This window comes from Sinocyclocheilus rhinocerous, unplaced genomic scaffold (genome assembly GCF_001515625.1).
Source record: "Sinocyclocheilus rhinocerous isolate Xijiao unplaced genomic scaffold, SAMN03320098_v1.1 scaffold3600, whole genome shotgun sequence".
In the NCBI taxonomy this organism is placed as follows: domain Eukaryota; kingdom Metazoa; phylum Chordata; class Actinopteri; order Cypriniformes; family Cyprinidae; genus Sinocyclocheilus; species Sinocyclocheilus rhinocerous.
The window spans coordinates 122,625-144,054 of NW_015626055.1; the positions used below are offsets into that span (position 1 = coordinate 122,625).

The window sequence follows — 21,430 nt, forward strand, 5'->3', positions numbered from 1 at the left end:
GTGATGAGATAAAAGAGCTAAATAAGGTCATCAGCGGGTTCACTGTGAAGTCATTTTCTGTCTGGTAAAACGATTGTGTAATTCTGCAGGATCTCTGCTCATTCAGTCTGAGCATTGTTCCCCATATTAAAATCATTCTCAGATCTCACAGAGGCAATGACACTTCTTAATATGAGTCGCTCACTGTGTGGATGGACGGAGGAAGGTGAGGTGACAGGAGCATCACATTTCATCCTTTGAAAAAAACTAAAAAAACTTTAATCCCTGTGTAGAGGATTCCGTATTCAGGAATACAAAGCTTTGAGTTATATCAGAAATATTCGAGCCAGGTGTAGATAATGGAGGCAAATCAGAGACAGATGGATTTGAGGAGGTGGAATGTGAGTGTGTGTGTGTGTGTGTGTGTGTGTTTATAGGGGCCTCATGCACCTGGGTGCACCAATAACAGTCCCGACTTGGTGCCCTTGATGGGATAAGAATTATGTCTACAATATCCTAACTAGGTTGTTGCAACAAGCAGTTGTGTGTCATAAAGCGTGTGATGCGACACAATAAAAACAGCCAATCAGAAAAGTTGCCATCTGTTTGGTCCCTCTTGTACATTTGGATCACAACTTAAAAACAGAGCTTAAAAATAAGTAACGCAAGTTGCTTTTTTTCTTTCAATTTATTGATTGACAGCTCTCCTGTCCCCATGTTGAGAGAAATCAGAAGATGTTACTGTAGTTCTAAAATAAATATGAATATGCATTAATTCATCTCACTCACAAAAAAAAACAAAAAAACACAGATTCAGTATTCCTCAAAATTAAGAAGTGAAAGTTCTGTAAATAGGAAGATGACTATGCATGTAAGGGATCAGGATGTGACTATAGATATGGCCGATGATGTCAGAGGCTGGGGGTGTAGATAAGTGTCTGATTAGATCCTGCTGCAAAGAATCGGCTCTATACTTGATATCACATCCTCTGCTTCCTTTTCTTGAGGGCTGCCTAGCATGTGGCTGCCATGGCTATACACTGCAGTCAGAAGACCTTTCAATGTCTTGATTGTCTCAACGGTTGACAAGAGCAGCTGGTCACTACCGCACATTATGTTTTTTGGTCCACCTTATTGGCAGTTTGGTATGTGTGTATCATACCAGGCTTCTTAACAAGCCTAAGCAGTTAGACATCCATGGTCCAACAGCTTCACAAGGCTCCTTGACGCATTCAGCATCACTGGCTGACTTTAGTCATGATCTACTGGAGCGACTCTGTGAGTGGCTGTAGGAGTGCTGACTCACTCTCTGTGGCTCTGGTGGAATGAGCTACAGGATGCTGCGTCTTGATTGAGCATGTGCGTGCCAGAGTTTGGTATCTGTGGGCATGTTAGTTTTACCTGGAGCAGGGCCCCTCTGTCAAAACACAGAATTAAATGAAGCACATGACCACAAGCCTCAGTTTATCCTCAGGATAGCATACCACAGACAGCGGGGGAGAAGAGACGGAATGAGAAAATGAGTGTAGAGAGAGAGATACCATCCATAAATATATACAGATATGTCATTCATTTACTATGAAGCAGGTCAACAATGTAATACCTAGAGCATTCACAGTCATTCCATTGAGAGTTGACTCCTGGAAGTTTGTGATTTGAAATCTGCTATGAGCAGCATAAGCATTCAGTTCTGCGTCCAAATGTTATTTTAGCCAATCAGCTGAGCTGTAAATGCCAGGTGATTGATTAATCAGCTGATGCAGGAAAATGGCATGACAGCGCTGATTGGGTGAAGGCAAACTGTAAAATATAAAAGTACATTTTATTTTTTATAAGATGTATTTTGTCATAATGCACAGCTAATTTTGAATGACTGTCATTGGAGAAAGAGGCTTTTCTGAGTCAGATGGAGTCGTTCCGGCATATACCAGCAGGGGCTAACCAGGCAAAACAACCTTTTTTTTTCTTTCTTTTTTTTTTCCGTTTTTCATTGTGCCTTTGCATGCATGATTACAGTATTTTATAAGTATGGAACAAGTAGCTTGAATTATCTTTCAGTGAAAAAGGCACTTTTATTGTGGGAGATTTCATGTTTATGATTTATACAAAAATCATCTTATTTATATATTCTTTTCTCATTATTTGTGTTTAATTCATTTTAAATAAATGTTAAATCACTTTTTATAATTTTTCTTATGCATCTGTTATAGATATTTTATGATAATTTTCAAATAATTTTTATGTTATGAATTAGCATAGTGTATAAACTGTGCTATATAAATTAATTCGCCTTGTCTATGATGTACAAATAAGAACCTGAGATTGCATGTCTGAAAGACTCTCTTTCTTGCATAACATCTGCTTTGATATCTACGTAGGCTATTTGAAAAGAAATGAAAGTTAATATTTTTCTCTCTGGTTACATGTAGCCTGTTGCAGTGCATTCTCCGCCCCAGCGATGTGATGATGATGATGAAGGGGACTTGAACAAGACACTGGGAGTGCAGCGCTTCCAGCAGATCCTCACACCTCCCCAGCGCGTGCCTATCGAACAACACCGCACCTTTAATGAGGAGGACTTTGAGTGTGAGAGCTTTACTACTGATGCATTTGGTCTATAGCCTTAAAAACATTCTTCATATTATAAATGACTAAATTAAACGAGAATGCATATTAATTTGACTGTTTTATTGATATTTATAGTGTTTTATGGTGTTTTTTTCTAAAAAAAATTCTCAAAATTATATTAATATTAAGAAAACAACAAAAGTGAAAAGTCTGTCATTGTTTACTCTTTCTCATATCATTCCAAATCTCTATGCCTTTCTTCCATGGTCTGCAAAAATGTAATCAGTAAATGCTCAATGAATCATAAATGGCTCAATGGATAGTTAGTGAGGCTACGAAGCCCTTAAGGGGAAATTAAATTATATTTCAATGCATTTGCATTTTCCTGCAAAAGTATTTTGTTCTCCTGAGAAACTTTGTGTTTGTTTGCAATATAGAGCACTGAAATACAAAGTTCTGGCATGAAACTCTAGATGGCGCAGTCCGATAAATCTAACTCATAATGACATCATCATCACATGTCACAGCTGATTGGTTCTCTCCAGTATCGGTAGCCAGTGAGCTCGCTGCTCAACATTCAAATACTTAGCTAATGTTTGTGGTAGCAGGTTTTCCCTCCCACCTCATATTATTTCTATCTCAAAAGTTTTGTAGGAGAATGCAAAGTTTCTCAGGGGAACACAAACACATTGAAATATGATTTTTTTTTTGTCCTATCTATTTTTTTTTTACCATGACCACTTCCCTTAAGGGGCTCTGTAGTGATGCTCTTCTAAGTCTTTGATGTTTTTGGCATTTGTAGATCACCGTCACACCTCTCTACACATTCACCACCCTCTGTCTAAACACCTCCCAGAGGGCCGGAGGAAAAAGCCTGGAAGAAAGCGGAAGGACTCAGGACGGAGGAGGAGTTCATCTATGGGATCAGCTCCCCCGATAGATGAGGATGAAGAGGATGAAGAGGTGGATGAAGAATCTTGTAGCCAGCAGGATAAAGAGGGCAATGTCACCACCACACCTACACCGGAAACGGACTCAGAGGTGGACGCACAGGTAGTTGAGTCACACACACACACACACGCACACACACTCTAACACACTACTTGTTATGATCTTACTAACTTCTTTCTTGTTGGCCCACAGTTTTTTGTATCAGAAGATGATCCCGACTCCACTGTAAAGAAGAACGGTAAAGCCTCACCACAACGAAAGCTGCCAATCATACCCCATTCAACGCTTCACACCAGTATCAGCATCCCAGAAAATGTTGCAACAACTGCGTAAGTGTATATGCGCACACACACACACAAACGCATAGAAAGAATAAAATGCATGTATGTGTTCAAACTCACTATGTTCTGTTACCACCGCAGGGGCAGAAATTGGGTTCGTAATCTGCCCAATGGCAGACGAGTTTCTGCACCATGTTTGTTTCCAAGTTTGAGTTCTGGCCGCAGCTATGATCTGCAGGAGCGCCGCCGGACGGGCAACATGACAGGCACTTCACTAGAGCACTACCAATACATGCCTACTGACGAGAGCGAGGCACAGACGCTCGCCACCGTTGACCTGGATGGCATTAAAAGTGAGTATGTGTGTTTGTGTAAAATGTGACAAAAAATTTATTTGGCAACGTAAGACCAGTGAAGAGTTTTAACATTTATCGTACTTTCAAAAGTTTGTGGTCGGTAAGGTTTGTTTAATGTTTTTGAAAGAAGTCTCTTATTTGCTCACCAAGGTTGCATTTATTTAATACAGTAAAAACAGTAATATTGTAAAATACTATTACAATGTCAAATAACAGTTTTCTGTTTTTAATATATTTTAAAATGTAATTTATTGCTGTGGTGACAAAGCTGAATTTTCAGCAGCCATTACTCCAGTCTTCAGTGTCACATGATCCTTCAGAAATCATTTTTAATATGCTAATACATTCTTTTCAGTTTTTTACAAATAGTATTTTTTAAAAATGATGATGATCATTATAATTAAATAAAAATTGAATGTACATTCTAAAAAATAATATATACATAATCAATTATATATAATAAAACATACAATCAATGATACAATGTTACCTAATATTTATTAATAATATATTTACTAATTTATCAGTTAGGTGATATACTGTATGCATATCTACACATATTGGTGCAACTTTCTTTCCCTTACTGAATGTGTTAACACTTCAGTTTCAATTAATCATTTTAATTAATTGATAGCCTTTTAAATATTTTTTGTTTTAAAATTATGAATTCTGTTTAATATGTTTAACAGAGCAAATTCAGAATTTTCCAAGTACCCATTAAACCTATTTAAGTTCCTCCTATGGTATAGTGCAGCAGTATATTAGTTATTAGTGAGATTGGTGGTTTTTCAGTGAGTATTGGATATTTCAGCTGATCATAAATCATCAATAATGTGTGTGTTTTTTTCCTTTCCAGAGGGAAAATACATACAAAGATCAGGACATACATAATTTCTCAGAGAGAGAGAAATAAATAAATAAATAAATGAATACATAAATGAAAATACATGCATACACATTAATGTTACTATGGAGATTGTTATTACCGTAAAATCTTGAAAACAGATTTTACATTGTTACATAATCATTATATTTTCTTCCTCTTAACAGCAAATATATATAACAGAACATGGGAAGCTATTCCTTACAACTCATACAAAAAGTTGCCTTAAAAAACAACTGTTTCAATTCAAGAAAAATCTGGGCGTACCAGTTTAATATAATCTATCCATTTATTCCTAATTAGACAAAAAATCTTCCATCTGAGTTCTTAATTACAAAGATTTTTCATTTTCCATCATATATATAATATATATTGTATCAATCCATTCCAATAACGTGTTTTCAGTGCTGGAAAATGTGTTTGTTTTCCTGTTGTTTGTTTTATAAAGGACTCCTTTATTTACCTTTCTGTTCTCATTCTTCTGAGAATAAATCATGTTTTCAGTCTGTACATCTAATCATCTATGGCTGTGGTTCAGGAATGTGGACATTCTCAAAGAGTGCAGAGCTGCCCACTACAACTGTGCCTTTGACGTCTCTTTTGTATGCGTGTGTGCTGTAAATACAGATAATTTTGACTGAACAATAGATCACTTTGAGACACAAAACTGAGTCACGTTCTAGTGAGCGCCCAGTTGAGTTTTCAGTGTGTTTCTGTGTTTGGATGCTGAGTATTGTGTGTAATGTAGCCAGTATTGTCAGGGTTAGGTAAGCACCTGAGTTACTGATACTCACAGACCTTCTGGTGTGTTACAATGGATTCAGTGTTGTTCTGACTTGCTTGTTGTTTTTTAACTCTTGGTTTAGTATTTCAGCATCGTCTTGCTGTCTTTCTTGCAGGTCACAGGTTTGAAGATGTCCCTGGTGTGCGGCGGCACCTGGTTAAGAAAAGCGCTAAAGGTCAGGTGGTTCACATCGGCAAGGACCACAAAGAGCCCAGCAGTCGTATCCGGACCAAGTTGGATCGAACCCCACATGAGGTGAGACGCCAGCTAACTAGATTATCTTTCCCCTGTCCACTTGGAGCTATTTCCTAGGCTTGGGTGGGTGTTTGGTGTAGCTAATAAAACATGCATATTATGTCTTCAGTATCACCTTAATAACACAACTGTAAAAATAAGATTATTTCCCAAATAGCCCCACCCCAAACTCGCACGATTAGCAGAGTCGATATTGCTGTGTTTGGCTTATCAAAATGCACAAACAAAAAGAACAATGTTTTCAGGAAATCAACCTACTGAAGTTTCAGTATCAAGCAAATTGCATACTTTAGCTGTAATGCTTTCTTATACTTGATGAGACAATACAGTAAAATATTTAGATTTAGTTTGCATGCTGTACAATCTGGGGTATCACTGCCATTGGCTCACTGAGCCTGCTGTTGTTTATTAGAGGAGATCATGGCCCTGTTACATGGACTACAGGGTTCGTCAGGCCCGACAGCTGAAGGTAGGGTGACACAGAGCTGGTATGATTGCTTTGTGGAACAGCTGAAGCTTGCGTGTGGTTTTTTACTCACCACTTGTTTGCTAATACATCTGTAACAGTGGTTTTGTGGAAGGCAGTGGATGGTCACAGTATCAGAACTGTGTAGAACTAAGCTGGTAGAACTGTACTTGTGTAGAGCTGTTCAGTCATTATAGAATGCCACTTTTTGATTTATGAGTAGAATAGGTCTGTTAACATTACTAACATTATTTTAATTTTTGTAACATTACTTAAAGAGACTTTAACATTTAATGTAAAGGATAAGAGTTTACGTGCTTGTCAAATCAAGTGGCAATTATAGATTTTTTTTCCAAAAGAAATAAACACTTTTAGAACTTAAGGACACACTAAATTGACCAAAAGTGAGAGTTAAAGACATTATAATGTTACAAAAGATTTCTGTTTAAAATAAATGCTGTTCTTTTAAACTTTCTATTCATCAAAGATCCGGAAAAATATCATAGTTTCCACAAAAATATTAAGCAGCACAACTGTTTTTAACTGATGTGCTTAAACTTATTTCAAAAACTTAAAAGAAATCTTATCAACCCCAAACTTTTTTGAATGGCAGTGTAGCTTATATATATATAATGGCATATTTGCATTTTTAAAGCACACAATACATTTAGGATTCACATATGACATGTGTAATTTAAAGTCTCTTCAAGTGGTGATGTTACTCATAAATAAACAAAAACCTCTTTTCTAACAACCTATTAGAAATGTCTCAGAGAACTTCAAATGCTTAACATTAGTTTTAAGATAACTGAACAGCTCTACTGACATCATCAACTTAAACACAATAAATTAGGTTTTATTCCAACAGCTGAAATCTGCAGATATTTTTGGATGGCTTGACTGAAAGAAAAAACAAAAAACTACAGGTATAATCCACAATGAAATGTAGACTAATTTGAATCTGGTCTGCTTCCTCAAATGAAGTGTTTAGCATTGCCTGCAATGATGCATGAACTCTTGTTTTTTTTCTTAATTTTTTCTTCCGTAAGGTTGTGAGGTGCTGTAAACTCTTTTGCCTTTTATATTTTATAGAAAGAAAGTTTACTGAACCTAATCTGACTCAATGAACTCATAATTCCTTCTAGCATAAACAGACGGCTTTCCATCAAATGACTTGTACTGGATCTAAAAATGTACAACTTTGAAAGAAAGATCGCATAAATAATAAATGTATGTGTTCTCTCAGGTGTTTGTCGAGCTGAATGAGTTACTGATGGATAAGAACCAGGAGATGCACTGGAAGGAAACAGCTCGTTGGATAAAGTTTGAGGAGGATGTGGAGGAGGAGACGGAGCGCTGGGGCAAACCTCATGTAGCTTCACTCTCATTCCGCAGCTTGCTGGAGCTCCGCAAGACCATTTCACATGGTGAGAGAGGAATACAAATACAATGTGTGAATTGATTGCTAACTTTAGTTTAAATTACTCTGATTTCTTACACATTTAAAATGCTTTTTGGTGTGTCTGATGTATTGGTGGTCATTTTACAGGTGCAGTGTTGTTGGATCTGGACCAGAAGACGCTGCCTGGTATTGCTCATCAGGTTGTGGAGCAGATGATTATCTCAGATCAAATCAGAGCACAGGACAGAGCCAATGTGCTCCGAGCCCTGCTCCTCAAACACAGGTTAGTTTCACCACTGCACATCTCAAAAAAGATCAATCAAGTTACTTGCCTATTAAAGAACACCTTACTCATTTGGATCATGCAGCTGAACTTCCTGCTTTGTTGTTCTTCTGTTTGTCAGTCATCCGAGTGACGGCAAGGAGCACAGCTTATTTAAAAGGAACATCTCAGCAACCAGCCTTGGCTCTCTCATATCTCATTACCATAGCAGTAACCATATCGCCGCACCGGAGCCCCCTGCCACAGACCCGCTCATCGGAGGACTACGTAACTTTGAGTCACGCATTAGTGTCGACTCAGATAGGAATGAGGTGCTGTGTGCATTAAAGTCTGTGTGCGTTTTTAAGAGGCAAAGAATGGTAAAATAGACAATTAGAACTTTCCCTCACTGTTTCCATAGAAAGACACACCCCAGTTTTTTGGTTTGCACAAGACCAAATCTAAACATGAGCTGAAGCTGCTTGAGAAGATTCCAGAGGATGCAGAAGCAACCGTTGTCCTTGTGGGTCAGTTAACTGTCCGTATTTAACTCACAACAGTCAGCACATGACACGTTACATCTGTTGAAGCCATGATGCAGATGATCTCGATTTTCACAGGTAGTGTGGATTTCCTGGACCAGCCCACCATGGCCTTTGTGAGACTGCAAGAAGCGGTTCTGTTAGAGTCAGTTCTAGAAGTGCCGATTCCAGTGCGCTTTCTTTTCGTGTTGCTCGGCCCTCCCAATGCCAACATTGACTACCACCAAATCGGCCGCTCCATATCAACACTTATGTCTGATAAAGTAGGTCTCATTGAATAAGAGATAGTGCACCCAAAATCAATGTTCTGTCATATTATGATATATAGACTACCGTTCAAAGATTTGGAGTGAGTACAATTTTTGTTTTTGGAAAAAAAAAAAAATTGAGTAAGGAAACATTAAATTGATCAAAAGTAACAGTAAAGACATTTATAATGTTACAAAATATTCTGTTTTAAATAAATGCTGCTGAACTTTCTATATGTCAAAAAATACTTTAAAAATTCAACACAGCAGCACTGATAATAAAAAATGTTTCTTGAGCACCAAATCAGCATATTAGAATGATTTCTGAAGGATCATGTGACACTGAAGACTGGAGTAATGATGCTGAAAATTCAGCGTTGCATCACAGGAATAAGTTACATTTTAAAGTATATTAAAATAGAAAACAGTTATTAGAAATTGTAATAATACAGTATGTGACCCTGGACCACAAAACTGCTCGTAATTGTGACACAATTGTGAAATTGAGATTTATACACCTGAATAAATAAGCTTTCCGTTGATGTACGGTTTATCAGGATAGGACAATATTTGGCCGCGATAAAACTATTTGAAACTCTGGAATCTGAGGGTGCCAAAAATCAAAATATTGAGAAAATTTTTAAATAAAACTACGTTTTGGTATACGGTAGGAAGTTGTCAAAATATCTTCATGGAACATGATCTTTACTTAATATCCTAATGATTTTTTTTGCCATAAAAGAAAAATCTATCATTTTGACCCATACAATGTATTGTTGGCTATTGCTTCAAATATACCAGTGCTACTTATGACTGGTTTTGTGGTCCAGGGCCACATACTTCACAATATTGCTGTTTATTCTTTATTGTTGATCAAATAAATGCAGTCTTGGTGAACATAAGAGACTTTTGAATGGTAGTGTATAAATATCTAAAAACCGTTGAAACAAGATAATTTTACTGCAAGACTTTGAAAACATATCTTTATACATTTGTTTTGCTGCATTGCCAGAAGTATAAACAGTATTTCAAACGTCTCTTCCAGCACCTTAAAAAAAAACTAAAAAAAAAACTTTTGAATGGTAGTGTATAAATATCTAAAAACCGTTGAAACAAGATAATTTTACTGCAAGACTTTGAAAACATCTTTATACATTTGTTTTGCCGCATTGCCAGAAGTATAAACAGTATTTCAAACGTCTCTTCCAGCACTTCCATGAAGCGGCGTATTTGGCAGATGAGCGGCAGGACCTGCTTACAGCCATCAACAGCTTTCTGGACTGCAGTATTGTGCTTCCTCCATCTGAGGTTGGAGGAGATGAGCTGCTGCATTCTATCGCTCGCTTCCAAAAAGAGATACTGCACAAGAGACATGAACAAGAGGTCAAACTTCAGGCCAAGGAACCCAAGAGCCCCGAGGACATTGGTACAAGGCTCTCGCTCATATACAGCATACAAAAGTGAACAGATCAGTTTACTGTTTATGCAAAATAAATGTATTGAATTACCTTTTTAATTCGTTCTTAATGTTTTCAGCTCTTCATCCTCCTCTGAAACCTGAAGACGATCCTCTTCGGAGGACGGGTCGGCTGTTTGGCGGGGTTATCCGAGATGCACGGCGCCGCTACCCCAAATACATCAGTGATTTTAAAGATTCCCTAAGTCCTCAATGCATGGCCACAGTCATATTCATTTACTTTGCTGCCCTTTCTCCTGCCATCACCTTTGGAGGACTTTTAGGTTAGTCAGAGCTCTTCTTTTTACTATATAAGCCACTGTTTTAATGATGCATCTAAAACAAGGAACTTTTGCCTAATGAAATCCGTTCTCTCCTCCCCAGGTGAAAAGACAGATGGTTTGATAGGTGTGTCCGAGCTGATTATTTCCACTGCCGTGCAGGGAATGTTGTTCTGTCTGCTTGGGGCTCAACCTCTGCTGGTGGTGGGCTTCTCTGGACCCCTTCTAGTGTTTGAAGAGTCCTTCTATTCAGTTAGTATTTCTGATAAATGAATACAAATACTACGATTCACTAAGAAACTAAAATTGTGCCTGCTAATAGTGTAGTTTATTTAATTTACAAAATGCATGCAAATAGCGCTGATTTTTGAGAATAAAGCACATTCTATATTGAGCATAATTTGAATATAAAGGCATCTTTGAACTGAAAATCACAGTATATAATAAATTCAAATACTTTTCTGTGCTACTGCAATGCATTTAGAACCTGGGTTTGTGAAGAAGACTGAATTTTTTGCGTGCAAAACTGTTTAGTGAATTCACCCCACAACTAAAATGTGAACTGTTTGACTGGAATAATATAGCAGGAAAACTGAATATGAATCAATGTGTTTGCAGTTCTGTAGGTCCAGTGAAATCGAGTATCTGACAGGACGTTTGTGGATTGGAATCTGGTTGATCATCATTGTAGTTCTCACGGTGGCCTTTGAAGGGAGCTTCCTGGTGCGATTTGTGTCACGCTTCACCCAAGAGATCTTCTCCTTCCTTATCTCTCTCATCTTCATCTACGAGACCTTCTTCAAGCTGGGCAAAGTATTGAGATGTTTTTGTTGTTTATGCTACTGTTCAAAAATTTTGATATTTATGTTCACTAAGGCTGCATTTAGTTGATCAAAAATACAGTAAAACAGTAGTGGTGTGAAAAAACATTCAGATATGCTGCTCTGGTGCTCAAGAATAATTTTATTATTATCAATGTTGAGAATGTTTTGGTCAGTTTAATGCATCTTTGCTGAATAAAAGTATTAATTAATTAAATGTAAAAATCTTAATCACCCCAAATTTTAATTAGTGGTGTATGTTTATGAAAGATTTAAATGTGATCAGCATATATTCAGACAGTCTTGTGTACTGTGCAGATCTTCATGGATCATCCTCTCAGAAGCTGCAGTGGGCGAGAAGAAAATGACACTGCTTTACCAACACCCACAAGTGACGGCAGGTCTCCAGATGCCTCTCAAACCATAAACCAGCCAAACACAGCTCTCCTCTCCCTGGTGCTCACGGCCGGCACCTTCTTCATTGCCTTCTATCTGCGTAAATTCAAGAACAGCGCTTTTTTCCCTGGCACGGTAAGCCAGTGTCCCAGTTTTGTGCCATTTACGCAATGATGTCTAGATAAACATATAGGACACGTTTTTAATGGCACTGTCAAATATCTTTGTGTGATAAAGTGGCATTGACCATAGTGATAATGTCTCTTATCTTTTGCTCAGCTCCGAAGGGCTATTGGAGATTTTGGAGTTCCTATTGCAATCTCCATCATGGTTCTGTTGGACTACAGCATTAAGGACACTTACACACAGGTGAGACATGAAGATGTGTTTATATAATTTGATTCATGTATAATCTATCATTTAAGAACTGGTTTTCTCTTAGCATTTTCCACTCAAACACCCAAATTCATTGTACATCAAGCTAAATTTTAAATGACACATTTCAAAATTACTTAAGTCTTACTGTTTTTTAGACATGTGACATTTCTGAAGTACTTTAGAGGAAATTATAGGGACTGAAAATGGAAAAAATGCATAAAAAAGGTAAATAATTAAAACAAAAAAGAAAACAAACACAAATTAAAAGGATAGTTCACACAAAAATGGAAATTATGTCATTTACTTACCCTCAAGTTCCAAACCTGTTTGACGTTTTGAAGAATGCTGGTAACCAAACAATTGATTGTAGACATTGACTTTTATATTATGGAAAAAAAAATACTATGAATGTCAAAGGCTACCGTCAGGTTAGCTACATTCTTCAAAATATCTTCTTTAGTGTTCAAGTGGAGGGTGAACAAATGATGACAGAATTTTCATTTTTGGTGAACTATCCCTTTAAGACCAAATATTTATAAAAGTCATTTAGTCATTCTTTTTTTTTTGTTGCTTTTTCTATGTTATTTCCTACATGTACATTCCAACATTTTGAAAAGTGAATTCAAGATATTTCAGTACTTTTTAAGGATTCCATTTTTTTTTAAAGTATCATCTCAGTACTTTTTTGTAAAAGGGTGGTCACATTTACTGTTGTTCCGTAAATGTTTTAGACGGTATCCAGTCATTTCAATAAGAATCCACATAACTGTATTTTGTGTGAGGGTGAAAGATTTCCCCACACAGATTTCACATGTTGATTCACTTTGCTGACCAACAAAAAGAAACTTGGTTTGAAAGTAACTTCTTTGCTTCAATAGACAATGGACCTTTTTTGCCTGTGATATTTGTCTAATGTGACCATACCTTAACTGTTGTAAGTTACCCTAAGCTTATTCACTGATTAAAGACTGGAAAATATTTGTATGTCTTTATAGCAAATGACTCCATATCCCCAGAAGTCACCTGACACATGACTCCCACACAATTTGTGATCTTTAAACTTCTTTCCTCCCCATATAGAAACTAAGTGTGCCTGATGGCTTCTCTGTGACCAGCCCTGACAAGCGTGGTTGGTTAATACACCCACTGGGCTCTGATGGCCAGTTCCCCATTTGGATGATGGTTGCCAGCATTCTACCTGCCCTGCTCGTCTACATCCTCATTTTCATGGAGACTCAAATCACCACGTGAGTCACGGGCATTCACTAACTTGTTCTGACCATACCTATAACCTCCATTATATTATTCCTGGATTTATATTGATTCAGTTTTCCTTTACAGGCTTATTGTGAGCAAGAAGGACAGGATGCTGGTTAAGGGTTCAGGGTTTCACTTGGACCTGCTGATCATCGTGGTCGCGGGAGGTGTTTCAGCGCTGTTTGGGCTGCCGTGGTTGACCGGTGCTACAGTTCGTTCTGTAACTCATGCAAATAGCCTCACAGTGATGAGCAAAGCTGTTGCACCTGGTGACAAACCACGCATTCAGGAAGTGAAAGAGCAGAGAGTAACAGGATTTCTGGTGGCTCTTCTAGTAGGTGAGTGGCTTAATTTTATGGATGATAAATATCATCTACAGTAGGCCTATATCTGCACCACAGTGTTTAGCAGCCGATATAGTTTATTGTTATCAGACAATATTGGAAATATATAAACTGATATTAGATTTTTATTTGTATGTACCTATTTCTCCCATTTCTCCATTACCTTGCCATTATCTAATGCTCACATTTTAATACTTTAATAACAAAAATAATACTTACTAATAATAATTTTCCTTATACTTTACAATTAGTAATACTTTATAGTAATAATAATAATTTAAATAATTGAACATGTTAAGTTTTAACTTTAGCAAATGTACAATTTTGTAATGCCTACATTTGCTTGTAATACTCATTAAAATGATAGGTTTTTAGTTTAGGTTTTTAATCAGTGTTGCCAAGGCCGCGGTTTTCCTGTGGAATTGGGCTACTTTAACACTGTTGCCGCGGGTTGAAGCAACCCCAATAAAGTGATATTTATCCCCTGCAATGCGGATTTTACCAGGGAAACCTTGCCAAAAAACGTGTATTTTACCCCATGGAACCCGATTTTCACCGGGGGACCCCCTCAAAACGCAGTTGGGGTAGTCTTGGGCTAGTTTTGAGTAGCAATTGGGCAGGTTTTGTTGTGAAAACCTGGCAACCCTGTTTTTAATGTTTTATTTTTAATTCAAAATAGTAACCAAAATATTGGTTATTAGCCGTAACATAAAAATTATTATTGGTTTATTGGTCATTTTAATATCATTGCATCCCTAAATAAATTCTAACATGCTACCCTCAGTGAATGGCTTGTTGAGTTATTAGTTATAATTTCTTTATATTTGTGACCCTGGACCACAAAACCAGTCTTAAGTCGCTGGGGTATATTTGTAGCAATAGCCAAAAATACATTGTGGGTCAAAATTATCGATTTTTCTTTTATGCCAAAAATCATTAAGATATTAAGTAAAGTAAAAATCATGTTCCATATTTTGTAAATTTCCTACCATAAATATATTCAAACTTAATTTTTGATTAGTAATATGCGTTGCTAAGAACTTCATTTGGACATCAGATTCCAGATTTTCAAATAGTTGTATATCAGCCAGATATTGTCCCATCCTAACAAACCATACATCAATGGTACAGCAGCTTATATACAGCTCATTTATTTCGCTTTCAGATGATGTACAAAAATCTCAGTTTTGAAAAATTGACACTTAGGACTGGTTTTGTGGTCCAGGATCACATTTGTTGTTTTGAACTGACAGTAGATCAACTCTCTTTCCTCCAAAGGTCTGTCCATTGTGATTGGAGATGTTTTGCGGCAGGTTCCTATCGCTGTGTTGTTTGGTATATTCCTCTATATGGGAGTGATGTCTCTCAATGGGATCCAGCTAACAGAACGCATGATGCTGCTATTTATGCCACCGAAGTACCATCCTGACCACACCTATGTCCGCAAGGTTTGTCATTGAGAACTCAGCCAAGCACAATATTCACCAGTCTTAAATCAATAATCAGATGACAGTATGTCTGGAACTCCATTCTCAAATTGTCTCTTCAGATTTAGCTGTGCTTTAACCCTTGACTTGTCTATTTCAGGTGCGTACTCTACGCATGCACCTGTTCACATGTTTGCAGCTGGTGTGCCTGGCTGTGCTGTGGGCTGTAATGTCAACCTCGGCCTCATTAGCCTTCCCGTTTGTTCTTGTCCTCACTGTGCCATTCAGAAGGTTCCTGCTGTCCCGAATATTTACTCGCCGCGAGATACAATGTGTGAGTGTTTCTTTTCTTTTTGTTGATAGGAAAATGTATATTTGTAGATGTATTGACAGTGTTTTTTTTTTTACCCGTTTAGTTATATCTTATGCAGTTGTGTAAATTTATAGTAAGATTAAAATACAGTTGAGGTCAAAAGTTTACACCCCCCTTTCAGAATCTGCAAAATGTTAATTATTTTACCAAAATAAGAGGGATCATACAAAATGCATGTTATTGTTTATTTAGTACTGATGCTCCAGAAGGAAAAACCATGCATTAAGAGCCGGGGGTGAAAACTTTTTGAATTTAAAGAGCAGGGTAAATGTAACTTATTTTGTCTTCTGGGAAACACGTAGCTATCTTCTGTAGCCTCTGAAGGGCAGTACTAAATGAAAAAAAATATGATATTTAGGCAAAATAAGAAAAATTTACACGTCTCCATTCTTTTCAAAAGTTTACATGTAGGCTCTTAATGCATGGTTTTTCCTTCTGGAGCATCAGTGAGCATTTGAACCTTCTGTAATAGTTGCATTTGAGTCCCTCAGTTGTCCTCAGTGCGAAAAGATGGATCTCAGAATCATACAGTCATTGTTGGAAAGGATTCAAATACACAAAAATGCTGGAAAACCAAAGAATTTGTGGGACCTGAAGGATTTTTCTGAAGAACAGCAGGCAGTTTAACTGTTCAGGACAATCAAGGGACTCATGAACAACTATCACTAAACAAAAAAAACAAAAACAAAAAAACAGCTGTGGATCATTCAGGTAACAACACAGTATTAAGAATCATGTAAACTTTTGAATGGAGTCATTTTTATAAATTCAACTATTATTTTCTCTTGTGGACTATATGTAAACATTTTTTATGTGAAATATCTTGTTCAGGTCAGTACTAAATAAACAATAACATGCATTTTGTATGATCCCTCTTATTTTGGTAAAATAATTAACATTTTGCTAATTCTGAAACGGGGGATGTAAATTTTTGACCTCAACTGTATATTTATAACTGTATATTTAAATTTATATTATGGCTATATAGTTTGAAAAATAATGGGGGAAAAAAGTTTTGCACTGTACAGTAGCCTCTTGTTTTCAGGACTAATATTAAATCTTATTTTGCTGATTGCCTTTAATGTTGTTCGTTTTGTCTATGTGACAGCTTGACGCAGATGATGCAGAGCCGTCATCGGATGACAGAGAAGGCCAAGACGAATATACAGAGATGCAAATGCCAGTATGACCTCATTCCTCACCTGTCACTACCTGGGCTGGCCTGACTTTCTTTTCAGTCAGAGATGTCCAGATGTACTGCCTGTTTTTTTTTTTTATTAATCAGTTTTTATCTCCATTTTGTTTTTGCTTAAATTATGTAAACATTATATTTATACATATGTACAAGTATTAAGAGGTTACTCAATGTCACTTGAGCAACTATGTATCTGTTGCGTGAAGAAATCTTTGTCACCTGTACTATTAATATTTTTTTTTTCTGTTTATTTATCAGAGTTGAAATGTTATCGTTACTATGTGTGTGGTTTGGAGGGTTAAATGAATTTATGATATCCAGTCAGCTCAAAATGACACAGGAAGCACTTTAAGGTACATTTGAAATGAAGCCTTTTCTACTGCTTGTCAGTTCGTTTTATTTCATTGCGAGGTGACATACAATGTACTCCTAAAAATGAACAACTGTACAGAATGACATCACTGCAAATTATATATGGTTAATATTTTTGTAGCTAAACAGAAATAATACACAGATTTATGCTGTATTCAACTCAAAAAAGATATATCTATAAATATTGCCTATAGCAACAAAAAACTGGTTGCAGTCACCAGTTTATTTGGAAGAAGAAAACATATATGTTGATCTATGAATATGGTCTTTTGAAATTTGTTGCATAGCTGTTTTGAAACTATTTTTCTCACCAGAGCACCAAAGAGGCCTGTGTGTTTATATAACATGAACACTAAGAGAATCATAGAAGAAGTCTTAATAGTTACAATAATACATAAATATACAGAGTCATTCGATTATAGTGGATTTCATTCACCTAGTTTGTCTAAGAGAAAATGAAAGAGAGAAATGTCATTTTAAAATGTTTTATGGAGTTCAAAAGGTGAAGTTTTACACAATCTCTGTTATGATGAATAATGTTGATTAAAATATCACAGAGCACACAAAATGGTTTGATCGTTTAATGCACTACCGTTTATTTTTATTAACAAGCTTCATAGGTGAATATTTGTCTTTTAAGGGAACAGAACTAGAATCTATCAAATTTGTTAAAGCAAAAAAATACCAAATATGTCTCATGTACATTCCAATCAAAAAGATGATCTTGCAGACAATTCTTTTTATAAAGAAGGGACTACATCTAAGATGTTATTTAATCTGTTATGTGTGCGTAATGTCAAAATGTGTATTTTCCCCTGCAAAAACTGACAGTTCATTTTATTGTTTTCATTACGATCTCACATATTGTAGTAGTGCCTTTTTTCAGATATTATGTTGCTTCACAAAGTTGAAAAAAGTGACCTTAGCAAGTGAAGATAGCAAGCATTAAAGAAAAAGAGCTGTTCAACAATAGATTTTTGTGATTATTAACATGTTACTGTAGAATGTCAATGATGGTCTTTGTTTTAGCTTTGTAAATGTTTAGAGTACAGGCCCAAACCTAATAAAATAATGGAACTGATTTAACACTAGACCTTTTGTTTTTATGTATTACAATCATAATTTTACACACATAAATCCAATTAATAATGAAATTGTGCTGGTGTATCTTACTGACGTGCTATAATGTTTTGTCATATTGACTTGTATTGTTAGATGAGTATCATTAGATGGTAATGCCACTACAATATTTTCCCAAGTTATTCTCAGTTTATAAAAACTACCAGATATATCAGTCTCCGGTGGATATATTTTACTTTTCAGAGTAGATATTCTCCACGTATCCTCCATCTAGTGCACAAAGTATTTATGTTCTCTGTACTATGATGGCATATTTTACAAGGACAGGACAAACTGACAATAAAACACCATGTGCTAGATATGAAGTGAAAAAGATTATAATCCATATGCAGTGGTGGCAGTGATCTACAATAACGAAGGCCCGGTTGCTCTGTTAATGCACCTCTGCTGCCATCTCATGGCCATTACATAGTGGTGGAAAAAAAGTCTGTAGGCATAGAAATACATACTGTACATAGAAACCACGAGTACAAGGCCTAAACAAACTTCACTTTGACCCACGCACTTCCACAACATTAATTATTGCACATATGCCTCATTTATGGCTGTAATCTGGTCAAATACCATTTTCTGGGTAAATAAAAAAATTCAGTTAAAAGGATTGTTCATCCAAAAATAAAAATTATGTCATAATTTAATCACCCTCAAATTGTTCCAAGCCTGTATGAGTTTCTTTTTCCTGTTGAGCACAAAAGAAGGTATTTTGAAGAATGTTGGTAACCATTGCCTTCCATAGTATTTTTCTATGCTACATGGAAGTCAATAGCTTCTGTCAACTGCTTGGTTACCAACATTCTTCAAAATATCTTCTTTGGAAATGTATGAAACAATTGTGTCATAATGACTCAAAACTGACCTCCCACACATTTCTTTTCCATAAGCAGTGGAAAAGATTTGGCAATTAGACCTAGACAAACAGTTTACATAAACGGAATGTCAAATATTATAGTCACTTTGCATAATTTTCCTACAGGCATACATTTTTTGTTTAATTTGAGCATTTAGTTTTAAACCATTAAGACTGACTCAGGACAGTTACAAGAAACAAGTAACAAAATACACCTAACAAAAAGAACTGACCCAAAAGAACAATTCACTCTCAAATCATTAATCACTATAAATCAAGCAAGTTTTATTTTAAATAAGAACATTGTCTAGCTGGTGAAATATTTAGAAGCTCAACATGACAATAAATAATACCTTGTAAAATGTGTAACTTGATTGCCATTTGACTTGTTTTTTCCAGGTTTTCCTTGACCAGAATCTTGAGAGAAATGATCACACACACCACTAATGCTCACTATTCATGAAACATCCAGCTCAATATATATCACAAAATGCTGCCTAAATAAATGCTCATCAATGGTACACTTCCAGTGATCTGTATGAAGCATCTCTCTCAGGCCTGGTCAATCTGAGGGGGTTGAGTCAGTCACAGCTGCCTCCTCCTTTCCTCGTGCCATTGGTCAGTTTCACATAAAGAAATCTCGTGACGATTGTGTACAATCAGAGAGCGTGAGGGCGAGATACAGTCAATGGCACTTTTACTCAGGCTGAGAGGAAACGGAGGAATTGGAAACGGTGCCTCTCTGACTGTGATCTTTACGCTCAGTTCAAGCCATGGGAACTTTAAGCACAAGCAGCCGTCAACCTACATCGTCTCCGCCAACACATCAGTTTAACGTCAAATGGAGATAAACTCGACACCAATTAGAACCGAGTGTTTTTGGGCTGCAGAGGCGAGGTTTTTGGAGCGCGGAGGCTGTGTGAGTCTCAGCGGCAGCAGAATGAACGTGGGCACCCAAACTAATCGGTTTAGCACTTAAAGTCCTTGCAGGGTTGGCAAAGAGTCCTGCTCTTTTGCATGGGAACCAGTAGATATTCTTGTCCTGGTAAATGCTCAGTCATAAAAGAGAACTCTCTAGCAATTGTAAACTAATATTAATGTAGTTTATTATTGTTAGATGCATGCACGGTAATTTGCTACTTCGGTTTAGATGAGTTTAAGGCTCGAGAAAGTAGCGCTTTAAAATGTTGCAAAATGAATAATAATTTCATCAATATCATTCAGAAATGTATCAAAATGTTAAAAATAAATATTATTTTTAAGTTTTAGCCTCCGCCTTTTTTTCTCGCATGTTTTCCCTCGGAGTTCCTCCCCCTGCGGCGCTGGGCGGAGTTTCATACCGAACCAGACGCTCCTTTTGTCGGATTCGTTTCGACCTGACTCCCCGGGGTTTACGGCTAAAAAAACAGATACTTAAATACAATAAAAGCATTTAACACGAACACGTCGCTAATTAATAAGCACATCCGTGACGGGTTATTGAAAAAGGTAAGTGATTTGATGATTTTTGAGCCCGTTTAGAGCGTTTTTCAATTTGCTCGTCCCCGAGTCTTTGTAACATTCATGGCGGCTCTGCAGTGAGGGCTCTGGGGCGAGGGAAGGCACAAGCGGCCGCTCCTAGCTCTGTTTGGGATTCTGATTTACCAAAACATAGTATTATTATACTAAGACTGAATATGTGACCAGAATTAAACATTTAAGCATTTATGTTCACGACAGAATTTATTTTATAGCGAAATAATGCGTTTTTTGATACTGCCACAATCCCTGCAAAAAATCTAAATGCGAATGCATCCACACTTGAATTGTCGGCAAGGAGGTATTTGATACGTAAATATTAAGACATCACTTCACAAATTTAATCGGCGTAAGCGACGTTCCTCGTACTTTCGCCAGTAGCTTGCTCGCTAGCCGAGGCATTCGTGCCAGCGGAAGCTGCGTGGTGACTCCTGCCGGAATAAAGACGCCATTACCGGGCTTGGAAACAGACTAACGGTCGGTGCGCTACAAGAAACGTATTTTACACGAATGTATTTAATCGGTTAGTGGCCTTCACACGAATTATTAAAGCAAATATGCGGAGACTTGTTAATGACATTAATAAAGCACAATGCATTTTTGGACAGTTTACTTTATGCCATACTTTCTGTCAGAAGTGATTAACTT

At 36.8% G+C, this 21,430-nt stretch overlaps 1 protein-coding gene across 4 annotated transcripts in view; it reads left to right on the forward strand.

The window, feature by feature from the left end:
• The window catches only part of LOC107709836 (anion exchange protein 2-like), a 30,028-nt gene extending 11,683 nt beyond the window's left edge, over positions 1-18,345 (forward strand). For 3 of the 4 annotated variants that reach the window (XM_016514483.1, XM_016514472.1, XM_016514463.1), the window contains 22 exons: positions 2,409-2,565; positions 3,350-3,600; positions 3,691-3,827; positions 3,921-4,132; positions 5,918-6,057; positions 6,470-6,526; positions 7,770-7,950; positions 8,073-8,208; positions 8,330-8,519; positions 8,609-8,714; positions 8,808-8,992; positions 10,187-10,403; positions 10,514-10,717; positions 10,818-10,966; positions 11,333-11,527; positions 11,854-12,066; positions 12,211-12,300; positions 13,390-13,556; positions 13,651-13,904; positions 15,189-15,358; positions 15,498-15,671; positions 16,819-18,345. In XM_016514483.1, the coding sequence (XP_016369969.1) occupies positions 2,409-2,565; positions 3,350-3,600; positions 3,691-3,827; positions 3,921-4,132; positions 5,918-6,057; positions 6,470-6,526; positions 7,770-7,950; positions 8,073-8,208; positions 8,330-8,519; positions 8,609-8,714; positions 8,808-8,992; positions 10,187-10,403; positions 10,514-10,717; positions 10,818-10,966; positions 11,333-11,527; positions 11,854-12,066; positions 12,211-12,300; positions 13,390-13,556; positions 13,651-13,904; positions 15,189-15,358; positions 15,498-15,671; positions 16,819-16,899 (3,666 nt within the window). In that variant the 3' untranslated portion in view covers positions 16,900-18,345. The remainder of the gene's footprint in view (positions 1-2,408; positions 2,566-3,349; positions 3,601-3,690; positions 3,828-3,920; positions 4,133-5,917; positions 6,058-6,469; positions 6,527-7,769; positions 7,951-8,072; positions 8,209-8,329; positions 8,520-8,608; positions 8,715-8,807; positions 8,993-10,186; positions 10,404-10,513; positions 10,718-10,817; positions 10,967-11,332; positions 11,528-11,853; positions 12,067-12,210; positions 12,301-13,389; positions 13,557-13,650; positions 13,905-15,188; positions 15,359-15,497; positions 15,672-16,818) is intronic. The other variant, XM_016514492.1, reaches the window with a different exon arrangement.
• Positions 18,346-21,430: the final 3,085 nt, after the last annotated feature.